The 13097-nt window shown below is 41.6% G+C and overlaps 1 protein-coding gene across 2 annotated transcripts in view; it reads right to left on the reverse strand.

The window, feature by feature from the left end:
• The window catches only part of DCAF5 (DDB1 and CUL4 associated factor 5), a 104646-nt gene that overhangs the window by 2636 nt on the left and 88913 nt on the right, over nucleotides 1-13097 (reverse strand). For both annotated transcript variants that reach the window (XM_064292633.1, XM_064292632.1), the window contains exon 8: nucleotides 4640-4767. In XM_064292633.1, the coding sequence (XP_064148703.1) occupies nucleotides 4640-4767 (128 nt within the window). The remainder of the gene's footprint in view (nucleotides 1-4639; nucleotides 4768-13097) is intronic.

Genomic DNA, 13097 nt, shown 5'->3' on the forward strand with positions numbered 1-13097 from the left:
CCTACACTGCAGTTCCCTCTAGGATGCGCAGGCATCAGTTACCCAGGAAACTGAGTTCTCTTAACTAGGGAGCTGTTGGCTTGTTCTCCAACTCTTCTGTTAGCTGCAGTTGAATAGGCAGGACATCTTCCCTCAAAAAGAGGTGACTGTAGTCCCGTCCCTTATCACCCCTCCACTCCTTGGTCAGGGATATGAGCTTATAGCCCAAAAGTACAAAACTAGGATTCAAACTCAAGTACATCTGAATGCAAAGGACCAGGTCTTAACCAACTACACTACACTATAAAGACTGCCAGACTGGTCCACGGACCAGCATAGAAAAGCTCAGTTACATCAGCCTGTAGCCATGGCAACTCAGATGAAATTCTAGGCAACTTTCCTGCCTGACAGGCTGGTGTCTATCTTTAGATGGCATACGACCCAGAAGACAGTGGCCCCTCATTCACCATTCCCCATCAAGACACTGGCTTTGTTTCCCCAAAGCTGTCTAAGGGCAAATTCCTCTCCTTGTAAGAACTCTGCTGAGGCCTGTTCCAGTTCCCCAGTTCCAGCTGTGCTTTACTTGACAATATCTCGGGAGTGTCTCCTTGGAGAACCCCCAGTTCAAGAGGGGCTGATTAGCTTCTTGTCACCAATTCCAAACTCAAATTCGTTCCTCCTTCAACCGCCTACAACTCTCCAGGTGTTCACCCCTCTCTCGCTTCATAAGCTCACCCAGGGGAGTTTTAAGGCAGCAGTTCTCAAGCTTTAGAGTGTTTTAAGAATCACCTGAAATACGTAATTACAATGCTGACTTCTGAGCCCACTCTTAGAGAGTCTGATTTAATAAGTCATGGGCAGGTACCACTAGGCCACCAGGGCTCTTTCAGGATATAGTTATAAATAGTGGGAAATAAAGGATTTGTCTGGAGGGCTTTCTTAACCCACAACTTCCTAAAAGACATGGCTTCCAGCACTGGGCTTGAGTTATAAATAACTGTCTCTGCAAACCGATGTCTGAGGGAATAAAAAGAGTGGTGGCTTAGAAAGGAAGCCAAGGGGTCCAAAAGGGCAAAGCCCTTAGAATGGTTTCTGGGTCTTATTCTTAATTCTTGACCAATTCTCTCACCTTCTCAGTTTAAAAAAGTGGCAAAATGTTACTAAACATATTTTCTAATATGAGGATAAGCCAATTTGTATTTCATAGAAATGAAGAATTTGTTAACAGAAACACAAAATATTAGTGGTGAGATGCTGGCTCAACTACTCAATAAGCCAGTTTGAAGGTCCTAATAATCTACTGAAGTTCTAATAATCTATTATTAACCAGCCATCTATGTTTTCACTTTAGAAATGAAAATCATAACACTGAATGTCGCCTTTTACTTGGGCTCTGAAATGTATTAAGCTGAGATAGACTATTCATTCCTAAAGCATGAAGTAATGGAACAAAATGCTAGACCAGGAGGAAGGAGACTTGATTTAAGTTCTCACTCAGCTCCTAGCTAGCTGGTGACCTTGAGTGAAGCACAGCTCCCTCATCTTAAAAGTGAATTACATGGTATCATCCAATTCTAAGATTTAGAGCGAAACAAAACCTCCATCGCAGACAACCAGTCTTCAGTCCTCAAGGAACTTGTAGTTTAGAGCTGTGGGACAGGTAGAACAAGTAGGGAACCCCAGCTTCCACCGCTTCACATGGCCCTAGGCAAGTGACTTCAAAGCACAAATAAATGTGTGTTTATTCTCTTTCTCTTTCATTTGGCAGCTGAGTGCTACAACCAGAAAGTTTTAGACCCATCATTGGGGAGACTTTTGAATCTCAAAAGTACTGACTTTCCTTATTATGATGGCCCTCATCCTTAAAATATTAACTTCAAACATTTGTAAAATTGTTGATTTGCCTACACTGAAACTCAGCAATTCACAAGTGAGGCAATGGAAGAACAATTCCCTGTTATATCTTAAATGTGGCTAGATGTGTTGCCCAATGGCACATGGTTCTTGAGAAAAAGGAGGGATAGATAAGTAGCTCTTTCTCCAAGTCCAGAGAAAAGTTTAGCTCTAGAGGCTGCTAAGGAAAAGGATACAGTTCAATTCTTATTCAAACATCATTGAAATGGAAAGCAATTATGTACCAAGTGTTCTGATCTACACAAGTGACCATCACAAGCTTTATGTAGCAGCTCTGAGCTTTCTTCTCTCCTTGCGCTACTATACTGAACTTAGAAATTTGTCCATCTACTGAGAAAAACTACACAGTAAAGGTCCTCAACTGCTATTCAGGGGCTCTCCACACTCTCTAATCCGGCTTCCAGGACCCTCTGAGCCTGTCTCTGGCGAACTTTCCCAGCCTTATCTCTTAGTACTCCCCTTCTCATGCTCTTCAGGTAGTTGTATTCTGAATGGGTCCCATACTATCCTGCTTTTGAGCATTTGTTCATAAGCTCAATGCCTGACACAAGTAGGTGGTCAATAACTATTTATTGATCCAATGAAATACATAAATATCCATTCCTTCTACTTGAAATGTCCTTTCTATCTTATTCGTTCCTTCTGAAGTCTTACCTATTCTTCAAAATCCAGCTCAAATATTATCTACACAGAGATTACTCCAGATAGGAACAAATCCCTCCTTCCTCTAATCTCCCTAGCACTTTGCTTATATCTCTTGTGTACCTTTTTTTTTTAAAGTTATTTTTATTTCTTATCTTTCCTACTGGCTCATTAATTCCTAGGAGGACCTTTGTTACCTTTACCTTTGTGTTCCCCACAGGGCCTAGCACAAGTGGGACACAGTAGGTATATCACAAGTATGTGGTGAATAAATAAAATTGGTCTTTGGGAAAAAAAGTCAGAATTTGCCCCATCTTGCCCTCTCTCAACTGATTAACTGCAAAATGAACCCCCTCTTTTGGTGAGTATGGGCATCCTGAGGAATAGAAGACCTATTTTGAGTGACAAGTAAGAGGCTAAACCTGATAACAGCACCTTTCTCCTCTGGATTAGAAGGGGGCAGAAAAGGATAAGGACAGGGAGAAAGTAGAGTGAAGTGAGACAGAAAAATAGATCTCAGGCTGGACTAGCACAAGGTGGCATGTGGCACTTTGAGTTACTCAGCCCCTCAAAAATAAGTAGAAAAGTAACATTTGTTAAAATAGTCAGGCACAAGTAATTCACATGGCACTCCAGGGTGCCAAGTGACCATTAGCCTCCTCACTTTACAGGTGGGAGAGAGACTCAGAATAATGCTTAAGGCTGCAGAGACTCAATGGCCTTTCTGAATGTTATGCGTACAGACAAGGGCAGTTAATTCCAATAGACAGATGAGGCCAGCATTTCACTTGGCCTCATCCTTTTCCTTCCCACATCCCTTCCTGCAATACTTTAAATTTATGCCATTCCCAACCAGACAGCACCTGAGACAGCAAAGCTGAGAACTCCAGAGCATTTTGCTTTCCCCCTCACTATGGTCCATCTGTGCTGACTTCTTAAGGGTTCAGATGGTTAACCCTGCCTCCTGGTGGGGCAGGGTTCAGGTCTCATGGGAATCTGAGGGCAGTGAGCTCTCTAGTTCAGTCTGGATAACCTCATAGAGAAAACATTTTCTTCTTGCTCTCCTCTGGGAACTTGGCTAGCTTCCAATCTATGACCTTAAGGGTAAGGACTTCAGTTGACTAAACAGTAATTGGGGAAACTTAGCACAGAAGCATCTCAGAGTACACAGCCAAACAGGAATCTCTCTTCTAAAGGAGAACTCTGAGAAAAAGAATGATGTCAACGGTCCTAGAGAGGACACATCACAGTGACAGCCCACTGGTCACCGGCCAAAAGAGGAGGAAAAGCAATGCAAGGGACAGGGCTTGACAGGACATCAGGCAGTCCACTGCCTTCTCACTACATGGTGAATGTGGCAGTATACTGGGAAGAACAAAGGATAGGCTTTTATCCTGGCTTTACCATGAATGAGCTGCGTGACTCTGGATGGTTAAGAAAAAGTCAGTATAAATAATCTAGAGGCCTCGTTTTAGCCCTATGAGGAAATGTGTGCAGCCACAGAAATCAGCTCTGACCCACAGGACCAACAAAGCCTAAATAAAGTTGAACTAAGGGCAAATAAAACTATTGACCAATGTAAGATCTCTGATAGCTGCCCGCTGCCATCAAATACAACTTGGCTGAACTCTGGATAGTCCAAAACACACAAAAAACAAAGGAAAATGAAAACTACCAAATCATTAACAAATCAATTTTTACCTTTTGTTTTCCTGAAAACTCTCAAATTTTCAATGTCACTTCAGAAAAAAAATAATAATTGTGGTATTTTAACTTTTGCGGGGAATACCATCTATCCGTATTTAAAAGCCAAGTTATCATAGGGTCCTCTAGAATTCATCATTTGCCCTGAACCTTCATTTATTTCCTCAGATACAGAAAAAGATCGAAGGGTTACTAGCAGCTGGAATGAGAGTGATGGGCTGGGGCCCTCAGTTTCAGACCATATCAATTTTCCTATATTTTGTAATATGTCAAAATCATTGAGAATTTTGATACACCTTTAGTACATCTAGATATGAGGTCCTACATATATTGTTCCAAAGACTTTGAATTATGAATTGTAATAATTTCTCTAAAAGGACAGAAGGGGAACATGCCTCACCTTGATAATCTTTTCTACACCAGAAGAGCAGATCATGTAGGTGTGGGGATTAAACCGGACCTGGTTAACAATAGATCGATGCCCCTTCAGCACCATGAAGGCTCCGTTGACCACCCTACCAATGCCACCTGGGGAGAAAGAAGGAAACAAAAACCAAGCAATGAAATGGATGAATGTAAATAGGTTTCAGTAATGGCAGATAAACAGCTCTGAACGGGAGCTGAGACTTTTTATTAACCATACTACCAGTAGAACGCTTAATCTTACAGATAAAGTTGCTATGGAAAGAGGGAAGATGAAACCTCTCTTAGCAGTTTGTGCTCTTACCAAAAGCCTTTATTTAGCCTTTAAGTATTGCCCACACCCACCCACTGCAATTCCATTGTCAATGAAGCCAAAGCCACTTAAAACATTTCTCAAGTTTTTGATCCCCAAGACAGAATCCAAGTGTTACCTTAGAAAAGGCTAGTCATGAGCAAAGTGAGACTGAACTGCTTGGAAACAGTTAGGCAGCAGAGCCAGGGATATGTAGCTTCAGAGGCATTTAATTACTCAAATGCACAAAAAGCATCTCTGATGCATTTACCCTCAATTTCTACGATGAGGATAGCAAAAAAACCCAAAACAAACATAAACAAATGGGAAAAATAATGGAGAGAATACCCCTCCCATTCCATCCCACCCCCAACAGCAGGGAGAACTAAGGATGAAGAAAGGAGATTTGGGTCACTTTCATAAGCTCCTTCATAATAAGAAGGTCCAAGTGTTTGGACTCTGAATTAGAGAGTGGGCCTTAAAGATACCATGCGTGGATGAAAGTTAAGATACCACTGACAGAAAGCTGGCTTTTCTTCTTCAAAGACTGAGAAAAATACCAGAGGTCTAGAACTTATAGATGAAGATGTCATCGTTCATGAATCTGAGATAGTTTCAAAGGTTCAACTTCACTGGTAAGAGTATCACACCCACACAGAGCACATACGCCCCACACCCAAGTTCTAAACTATATAAAACAGAGTCAATTTGAGCAATCCTCAATGGGTCAGTACACATAGTTTGAGCAACAAATACCTTCTCGGTCCCTACCAAAAGCAAGTCCCTACCAAGGCCATAGGTGTCATCAGGCAATACCTGTTCCACGTGCCTCTAACCCACTCCCAACTCCACCTTGTTCAAATACTCATTTGAAATGTTTCTCATTGTCTCAGTCACTGGAGGGAAAATGACTAGAACGACATCCCTTCCACAGAAATAATCTGCTGGCTCTGGAGAAGTTGTATTCTGCTTCTGAGCTCCTGACACAACTCCTCTTTTGCCTCCTGGAGGCTATCTATCTTAGTTATCTAGTGCTGCTATAAAAGGAATACCACAAGTGGATGGCTTTAACAAAGATAAATTTATTCTCTCACAGTCTAGTAGGTTACAAGTCCAAATTCAGGGTGTCAGCTCCAGTGGAAGGCTTTGTCTCTCTGTCAGCTCTGGAGGAAGGTCCTTGTTATCCATCTTTCCCTAGTCGAGGAACTTCTCAGGTGCACGAACCCCAGGTCCAAAGGACATACCCTACTCCTGGTGCTGCTTTCTTGGTGGTATGAGGTCCCTCATCTCTCTGCTCGCTTCTCTCTTTTATATCTCAAAAGAGATTAGCTCAAGACACACTCCAGTCTTATAGATTGGGTCCTGCCTCAACATAACTGCCACTAATCCCGTCTCATCAATATCACAGAGATAGAATTTACAACACATAGGAAAATCACAGCAGATGACAAAATGGTGACAATCACAATACTGGGAATCATGGCCTAGCCAAGTCAACAGATGTTTAGGGGGGACACAATTCAATCCATGACACTCTATCCCTCCTTATTGTCATATACTTATCTTTTTTAAGACAGCAAGAGGTTTCAGACTGTACTGATCTGCCCCTTGACTATAGCTTAGCCAGCTTGCTCTACTTGTTGAGTGACAAAATGACCTTTGCCTAAATTTTACCCCATATTTGACATTATTAATATTGGAATTATCTAGGATAGATAATAGATTTAAAGCTATTCACACCTCAGTCCAACACCAGGTTTGTTAATAAACCATGAAGGAAAAGAGTGGCTAGGACATACCAAACAAAAACCAAACCCACTGCAGTTGAGCTGATTCTGACTCATTGCAACCCTATAGGACAGAGTAGAACTGCCCCATAGAGTTTCCAAGGAGCACCTGATGGATCAGAACTGCTGACCTTTTGCGCCACCATGGTTTCCAACTAAAACATAGGACTGGTGCATTTTTATGGAGAAAAAGGTTAAGGAAAGGTCAAATCCTGAGGTAGGCTGCCATAGTGGGAACCCTTGGGTAGGTTATGTATGCTGGGTTCCCAAGGTGGGGAGGGAAGAGGTGAAGGTGACTAAGGCCTAATCAAAACAAAAATAAACTTGAGAAAAGGGATCCACAGAAATTTAAGAAACCTAAAACAGTTGTCTTAATACAGGAATCTTACCCGCCCACACCCCACCCCCACCAAAGAGTTCATCTGGGTGGTATTTCTCTTCTGAATAGGGTTGATGTTCATAGGTCTCCTCTAAATTCGTCTTTTCCAACATCCTACTCCTACCCCGACCCTCATTAGGATGGTGACTAGCAAAGAAATATTGGGTTAAACCTAGTACCAATTTTGTTTATTCCTACTGCCTCCATGAAAAGGAATTTAAGTGACTTTCTTCTAAATTATACAGCTGGTAAATGGAAGAGCCAGGATTGGAACTAGAGTCTGTTTGGCTTCAATGCCTAATATCCTTTTCCACCATATATCAGCTGCCTTTAGGGGATGAGACGGTTTGAATAGGGATAGAGGCAGGCTCATAACTGATTTCTAAATCTTTCTGGCAGTTATCAAACAGGTTGGTTTTCTGTCAAAGTCCTGAATTAAAAGGGGTGGGGGAGGGGGACAGGAGTTTCTATGCAGTGATATTTGAGCACAAGCTCTAAAGTATGACCATAGGGATTTTCATCACACTGTTAACACTGCATACTCCATGAGACTGGATCTGTCTTATTTACCCTTGCGCATCAGAACCTGGGACACAGTGCCTCAACTGCTGCCAGTGCTCAGTAAACCCTTCTTGAATGGATAGTGTTTGAGGAGAGGGCGATTTTGGAATAAGTACCACCAAAGGAGGACAGATAGAGGGTCTCATGTCTTGAGAATTAGCTACCATAGAACTAAAATTTATCAGCCAAATCATTCTTTCCTTCATGGTTCCTGGGAGTACAATTATAACAGCTTTCAGATCTAAAGAATAATTGAAGGGTATCAATGCCTGAAAATTCAGACCATGGAAAAACTGCTTCTATTGCTCTTTCATGCACTGTGACCTCATCTCCTTTCTCTTGTTGGCAGCAAATTTAATATAGTGCTTTTCTCCTTCCTCCTACCCAAATCGGTAGCTAGGAAATCTGAAAAAGAGGAGGAAGTCAATAGAGCCAATAGAGTGATGATAAAAACAGGTACAGGAAGAATTATTCCTGCCATTTGTTTAAGGTAACCAAGGCTGTGTACACAGCATCATACCAATGAATGAGCTCCAGAGAGGCTCTCTCTACTAGTTTCTTTCCTAGCTTCTAGGTTTCAAATGACCGAATACAACTGCTACTATATAGTTTCAATACAGTGATTTTTAGAGAATAAATTATTAGTCCTGGAGATCTGTATAAACCAGATAGCTCATACTTTAGTCTAAAATGTTTAAGTTAAGATGCCAGTATCACCGGAAACCCTGGTGGCGTAGTGGTTAAATGCTACGGCTGCTAAACAACAGGTCGGCAGTTCGAATCCGCCAGGCACTCCTTGGGAACTCTATTGGGCGGTTCTACTCTGTCCTACAGGGTTGCTATGAGTCGGAATCGACTCGACGGCAGTGTGTTTGGTTTGGTTTGGGCCAGTATCAGTAAGAACCGGGGGTCACCTCTCCTCCATTACCTGGCCAGATTGTGCCAGTCATCAGCAGGATCATGTTGGAAGGAGTTATGCAGGGAATATTTTTTCCAAGAACTACATGGACCGCCTACTCTCTCTGTGAAGCAGTCAGGGTATTCTCCAAGGCTGCAGGTGAAGGTCCAAGTGAGGATCACCTTTGCCCCATGGTTGCCTAGCCAAGTCATGATTTAAACAAAAAACCAATCTCACTGCTGTTGAGTTGATTTCAACTCTTAGCTACCCTATAGGACAGAGTAGAACTGCTCCGTAGAGTTTCTAAGGCTGTAAATCTTTATGCGAGCGGACTGCCACACCTTTCTCCCAAGGAACGGCTGGTAGGTTTGGACCACGGACCTTTTAGTTAGCAGCCAAGCACTTAACTACTATGCAACCAGTATTCCTGAGTTATAATCTAATAATTAATCATGGGCATCAATGAATAAAATAGCACATACTCAGCAAAAAGCTCATTCCTGAGCTGCCTTTTGTTTATATAATTCTTCTGTCTATAGAGATAAGGCAAAAAAAATCACTTAAACATATACTTTAGATATTTGTAATTCAGACTACTACAAAACGTGAGTGGCCCTGATTCACTAAACCCTTCCTTAAGCACACACAGAGTTGTGTATGTGCATGTATGTGTGCACATGCACACATATCCACCCCTACTTATCTTACTCCCTTAGAAACACAATCAAGAGTACAAACCAACAGCCATTTCTCTGGGCCATCTGTTCTGGATGGCTCAGCCAAACATAGTGGCACCATTTTGTAGGTCTCCTTCACAAGTAGAGGGTAAAGCACCCATATATCCATCTTTCCTTCAGTTCAGAAGAGATGCTGGTGAGGTGGGGCAGGTTTATAACCTGTCTTATCTATTCTACTGCAGGGCTTTGGAAAAGAAAATGAGAGCTGGCCATCTCACAGGATTCCAGCATCAGTGACTCATTCACTTCCTTAGGGGACTCCAGGATCCTAGTACTCAGAGAAAACACTTTGCTTAGAATCCAGATGAAGACTTTTCTAAAATGCTAAGGCCAAATGCCCCCAGACAACACAAGAAGTTAAGTGGATAGATCCTGACAGAAATACCACGAGTGGATGACTTTAACAAAGAGAAATTTATTCTCTCACAGTCTAGTAGGCTACAAGTCCAAATTCAGGGTGTCAGCTCCAGGGGAAGGCTTTCTCTCTCTGTGGACTCAGGGGAAGGTCCTTGTCATTCTTTCCTGTTCTAAGAGCTTCTCCGTGCAGGAACCCCGAATCCAGAAGCTGAGCTCTGCTCCCGGTGCTGCTTTCTTGGTGATATTAGGTCCCCATGTCTCTCTGCTTACTTCTCTCTTATATATCTCAAAAGAGACTGGCTTAAAAGACAATCTAATCTTGTAGATCTTGTCAACATAACTGCTGCTAATCCATTTCATTAACATTATAGTGACAAGATTTACAACACATAGGAAAATCACATGAGACAATCACATGAGACAACCACACAATACTGGGAATCATGGCCTAGCCAAATTGATACACATATTTTTGGGGGACATGATTCAATCCACAACAGGTCCTTACTTCCCTTTCCTTCCTTACCCACCACCTCCCTCTTTCACAACAGTCAGCCAGGGAAGTTTATCCCCTCAAGACTCTTAAGGGTCAGGACAGAATAGAAACCCTGTATAGTCCTGTAATCATTACAGGAACAGAATTAGCAATTAAAAATCTACTTACAAAAATACTTGCTGTCAAGTAGATTCTGACTCACAGTGTGTCCTGTGTGTAAGAGTAGAACTGTGCTGCATAGGGTTTTTGGTGGCTGACTTTTTGGAAGTAATTGCCAGGCCTTTTTCCCACAGCACTTCTGGGTAGACTTGAACCTCCAATCTTTTGGTTAGCAATCGAGTGCATTGATCATTTGTATCACCAAGGGAGTCCAAAATATGTACTAAAACCCTCCCACTGCTGTTGAGTCGATTCCAACTCATAGTGACCCTACAGGACAGAGTAAAACTGCCTCATAGGGTTTCCAAGGAGCAGCAGCTGGTAGATTCGAACTGCTGACCTTTTGGTTAGCAGCCAAGCTCTTAACCACTGTGCCACCAGGGCTCCAACATATACACTAGGATTAGATTATTTTAAATGTCAATTCTACCCTTGAAGTAACAGATAATTATGGTTTTATACAAAGTCCTTTGAAATGCTAATTCCATGAAAACTTTCCACATCTCCTATGGTCTCTTCATGTCCCTCTTAATTACCCACTTTTATAAGCCCCAGAGCCCATTTTAAAATCACACGTGTGTGCATACACACACACTCTTTTCTCATTCCTTCTTACACTGGAAGCTCTTTGAGGGCAAGGATGTGTTTATCTTTTACTCTGTCCATAGGGCTTTGCATAATGTCTTACCTAAAGTCAAAACATAATGAGTGAACAAATGGAAAGAAATCTCTTCATTTTTTCTGGAGCAGGGCTTGAAGGAAAATAAAGTTATCATCTGCCAAAATGAGGCCTTGTAAATATCGTTTCATTTCTGACTCCACTGGTAGAACTAAGATTTACTGCTATGAGGGGAAGAGACTATTCCATTTCCTGGGTACTTCTAGAAGAGGTGTCCAGATGACCTCTAACAATTCCAAAAGAACTGAAGGAAGAGTCCCGGGGTCTCCAAGTTTCAAACCACAGAGGGAAGTACAACCAAGGGTACTGACAATACAGAGAGCACAGTGGCCGCCTCCTGGGAACCACGTAACCACTTAAGAGCTGAAAAAAAGCCAGATGGGGAGAGGAAGTCCTGTCAGTAAGGCTCAAAGAGTTCCACAGGCAGCATGGCTTAATTGCACAAAAAACGTCAATTACACTGAATTCTTCTTTCATCATCTATACTTCAGAAGTGTTTGCAACCAGCTACTTGTGGCCAATTAGAAACAGTTGTTCTTCTAATTGTGTGGGAGGAAAAACCAGATGCCCAGGCCTTAACTCAGGGGGAATGAAAGTAAGTTTAGAAAAAGGAGAGACAAAGCATGCACACATATGCAAGCCCATGATAACATGTTTCCAGCTGTTTGCAGCCTACTTCATCAGCCTACTGGCAATGGGAGTGAAACTGGTGGTGAAACTGTGAGTTTTCCTCTCCCTTGAGGGGAAAATTTATCATATAACTTCCCCTCTCGAACTACTGATGTATCAAGAGTAACGTTCATGCAAGAACAACTCAACAGGGCATTCAGGAGGGCACTAAAGAAGGATAATGTCTTGGCTTCTAAGGAGTTTTTAAAAGGAAAGTACGTGGTTAATGAGGAATAACAATCATTGAATAGCTACTAAGTATTCCCTCACAATAACCTAAGAAGGTTGGTATTGTTGCTGTTATCCATAACAACATTTTACGGATGAAGAAACTTAAGTTTGGTAAGGTTGAAAAATTTTTCCACAACCCCCAACTAAATGAATGGATCAGGAATTTAAACCCAGGCCGACTCTATTACATTATGCTATTTTCCATAAATAGTAAGGCCTCAGCGTAGAGGCATATCTCAGGAAAAGCAATTCTACCTGTGAAAACCCTAAAGCCCTTTCCAACAAGAATTGGGGAAAGGGAAGGTAAAGACAATATGAATATTTTCAAGAGACACTCACCTCCTCTACACTTTGCCAAACCCATTACTTCCATACCTAAGTCACTAGGGAGAAAAGGCTTTAGAAATTATGGATCTACGCTGATCTCTTATACGTAATAATCACATCTTGCGTTTGAAAGCATATAGCTTTCTAAAAGCTTCCAAGTCTGTTAAATCATCTCACAATATGAAGCAGATTGGAACATTTTACAGGAGGAACTGAGGCTCAGACAATTACTATATATATATATTTTTTTACTTACCTAGGAACACCCAGTCAGCTAGTTGCTAGCAGTGTGGACTTGAATCCAGATATAATTTTAAACCTAATTCTCCTTCCAACAACACTAGCTCTATATGCAACTTTTATTCTACTTTTACTTGATATGTTTATTTTAATTTCAGAATTATCACATAAAAACAGGTATTCTTCCTACCTACTTGAGATATAGCACATTCTCATCAGAAAAAAAAAAAAAAAAGTCCATTGGCTTTTTCTTTGCCACAGCAAAATTCCCAGTTCTTTTCCTTCTTCTAATTTTCAAAGAGGTCTTAGAAATGAGTTGATATCATCTAAAAAATTGGGCCTGATCTTGCCAGCTAGCAAGTTTTACTGTGGGTACACGTTTTATATCTTGAAATGATATTTCAGCACACCAAGAAGCCCCATATCAATTATTCAGCCAATTCCGAAGGTAGTATGTTTATACAGTAAATTTTCATCTTTTAAGTTTGTGTAGCAGAAAAATTTCCTCAATGATTGACAGTCTTTCTGAGCAGGAGTGGGGTGCGGGGAGAGATGCCTATGCCTTTGGCTCACACTCAGGACTGCTCTCCATGTAGTTCTCTCAGTATCTGGTATGCATTGTG

This window comes from Loxodonta africana, chromosome 10 (genome assembly GCF_030014295.1).
Source record: "Loxodonta africana isolate mLoxAfr1 chromosome 10, mLoxAfr1.hap2, whole genome shotgun sequence".
Taxonomy (NCBI): Eukaryota; Metazoa; Chordata; class Mammalia; order Proboscidea; family Elephantidae; genus Loxodonta; species Loxodonta africana.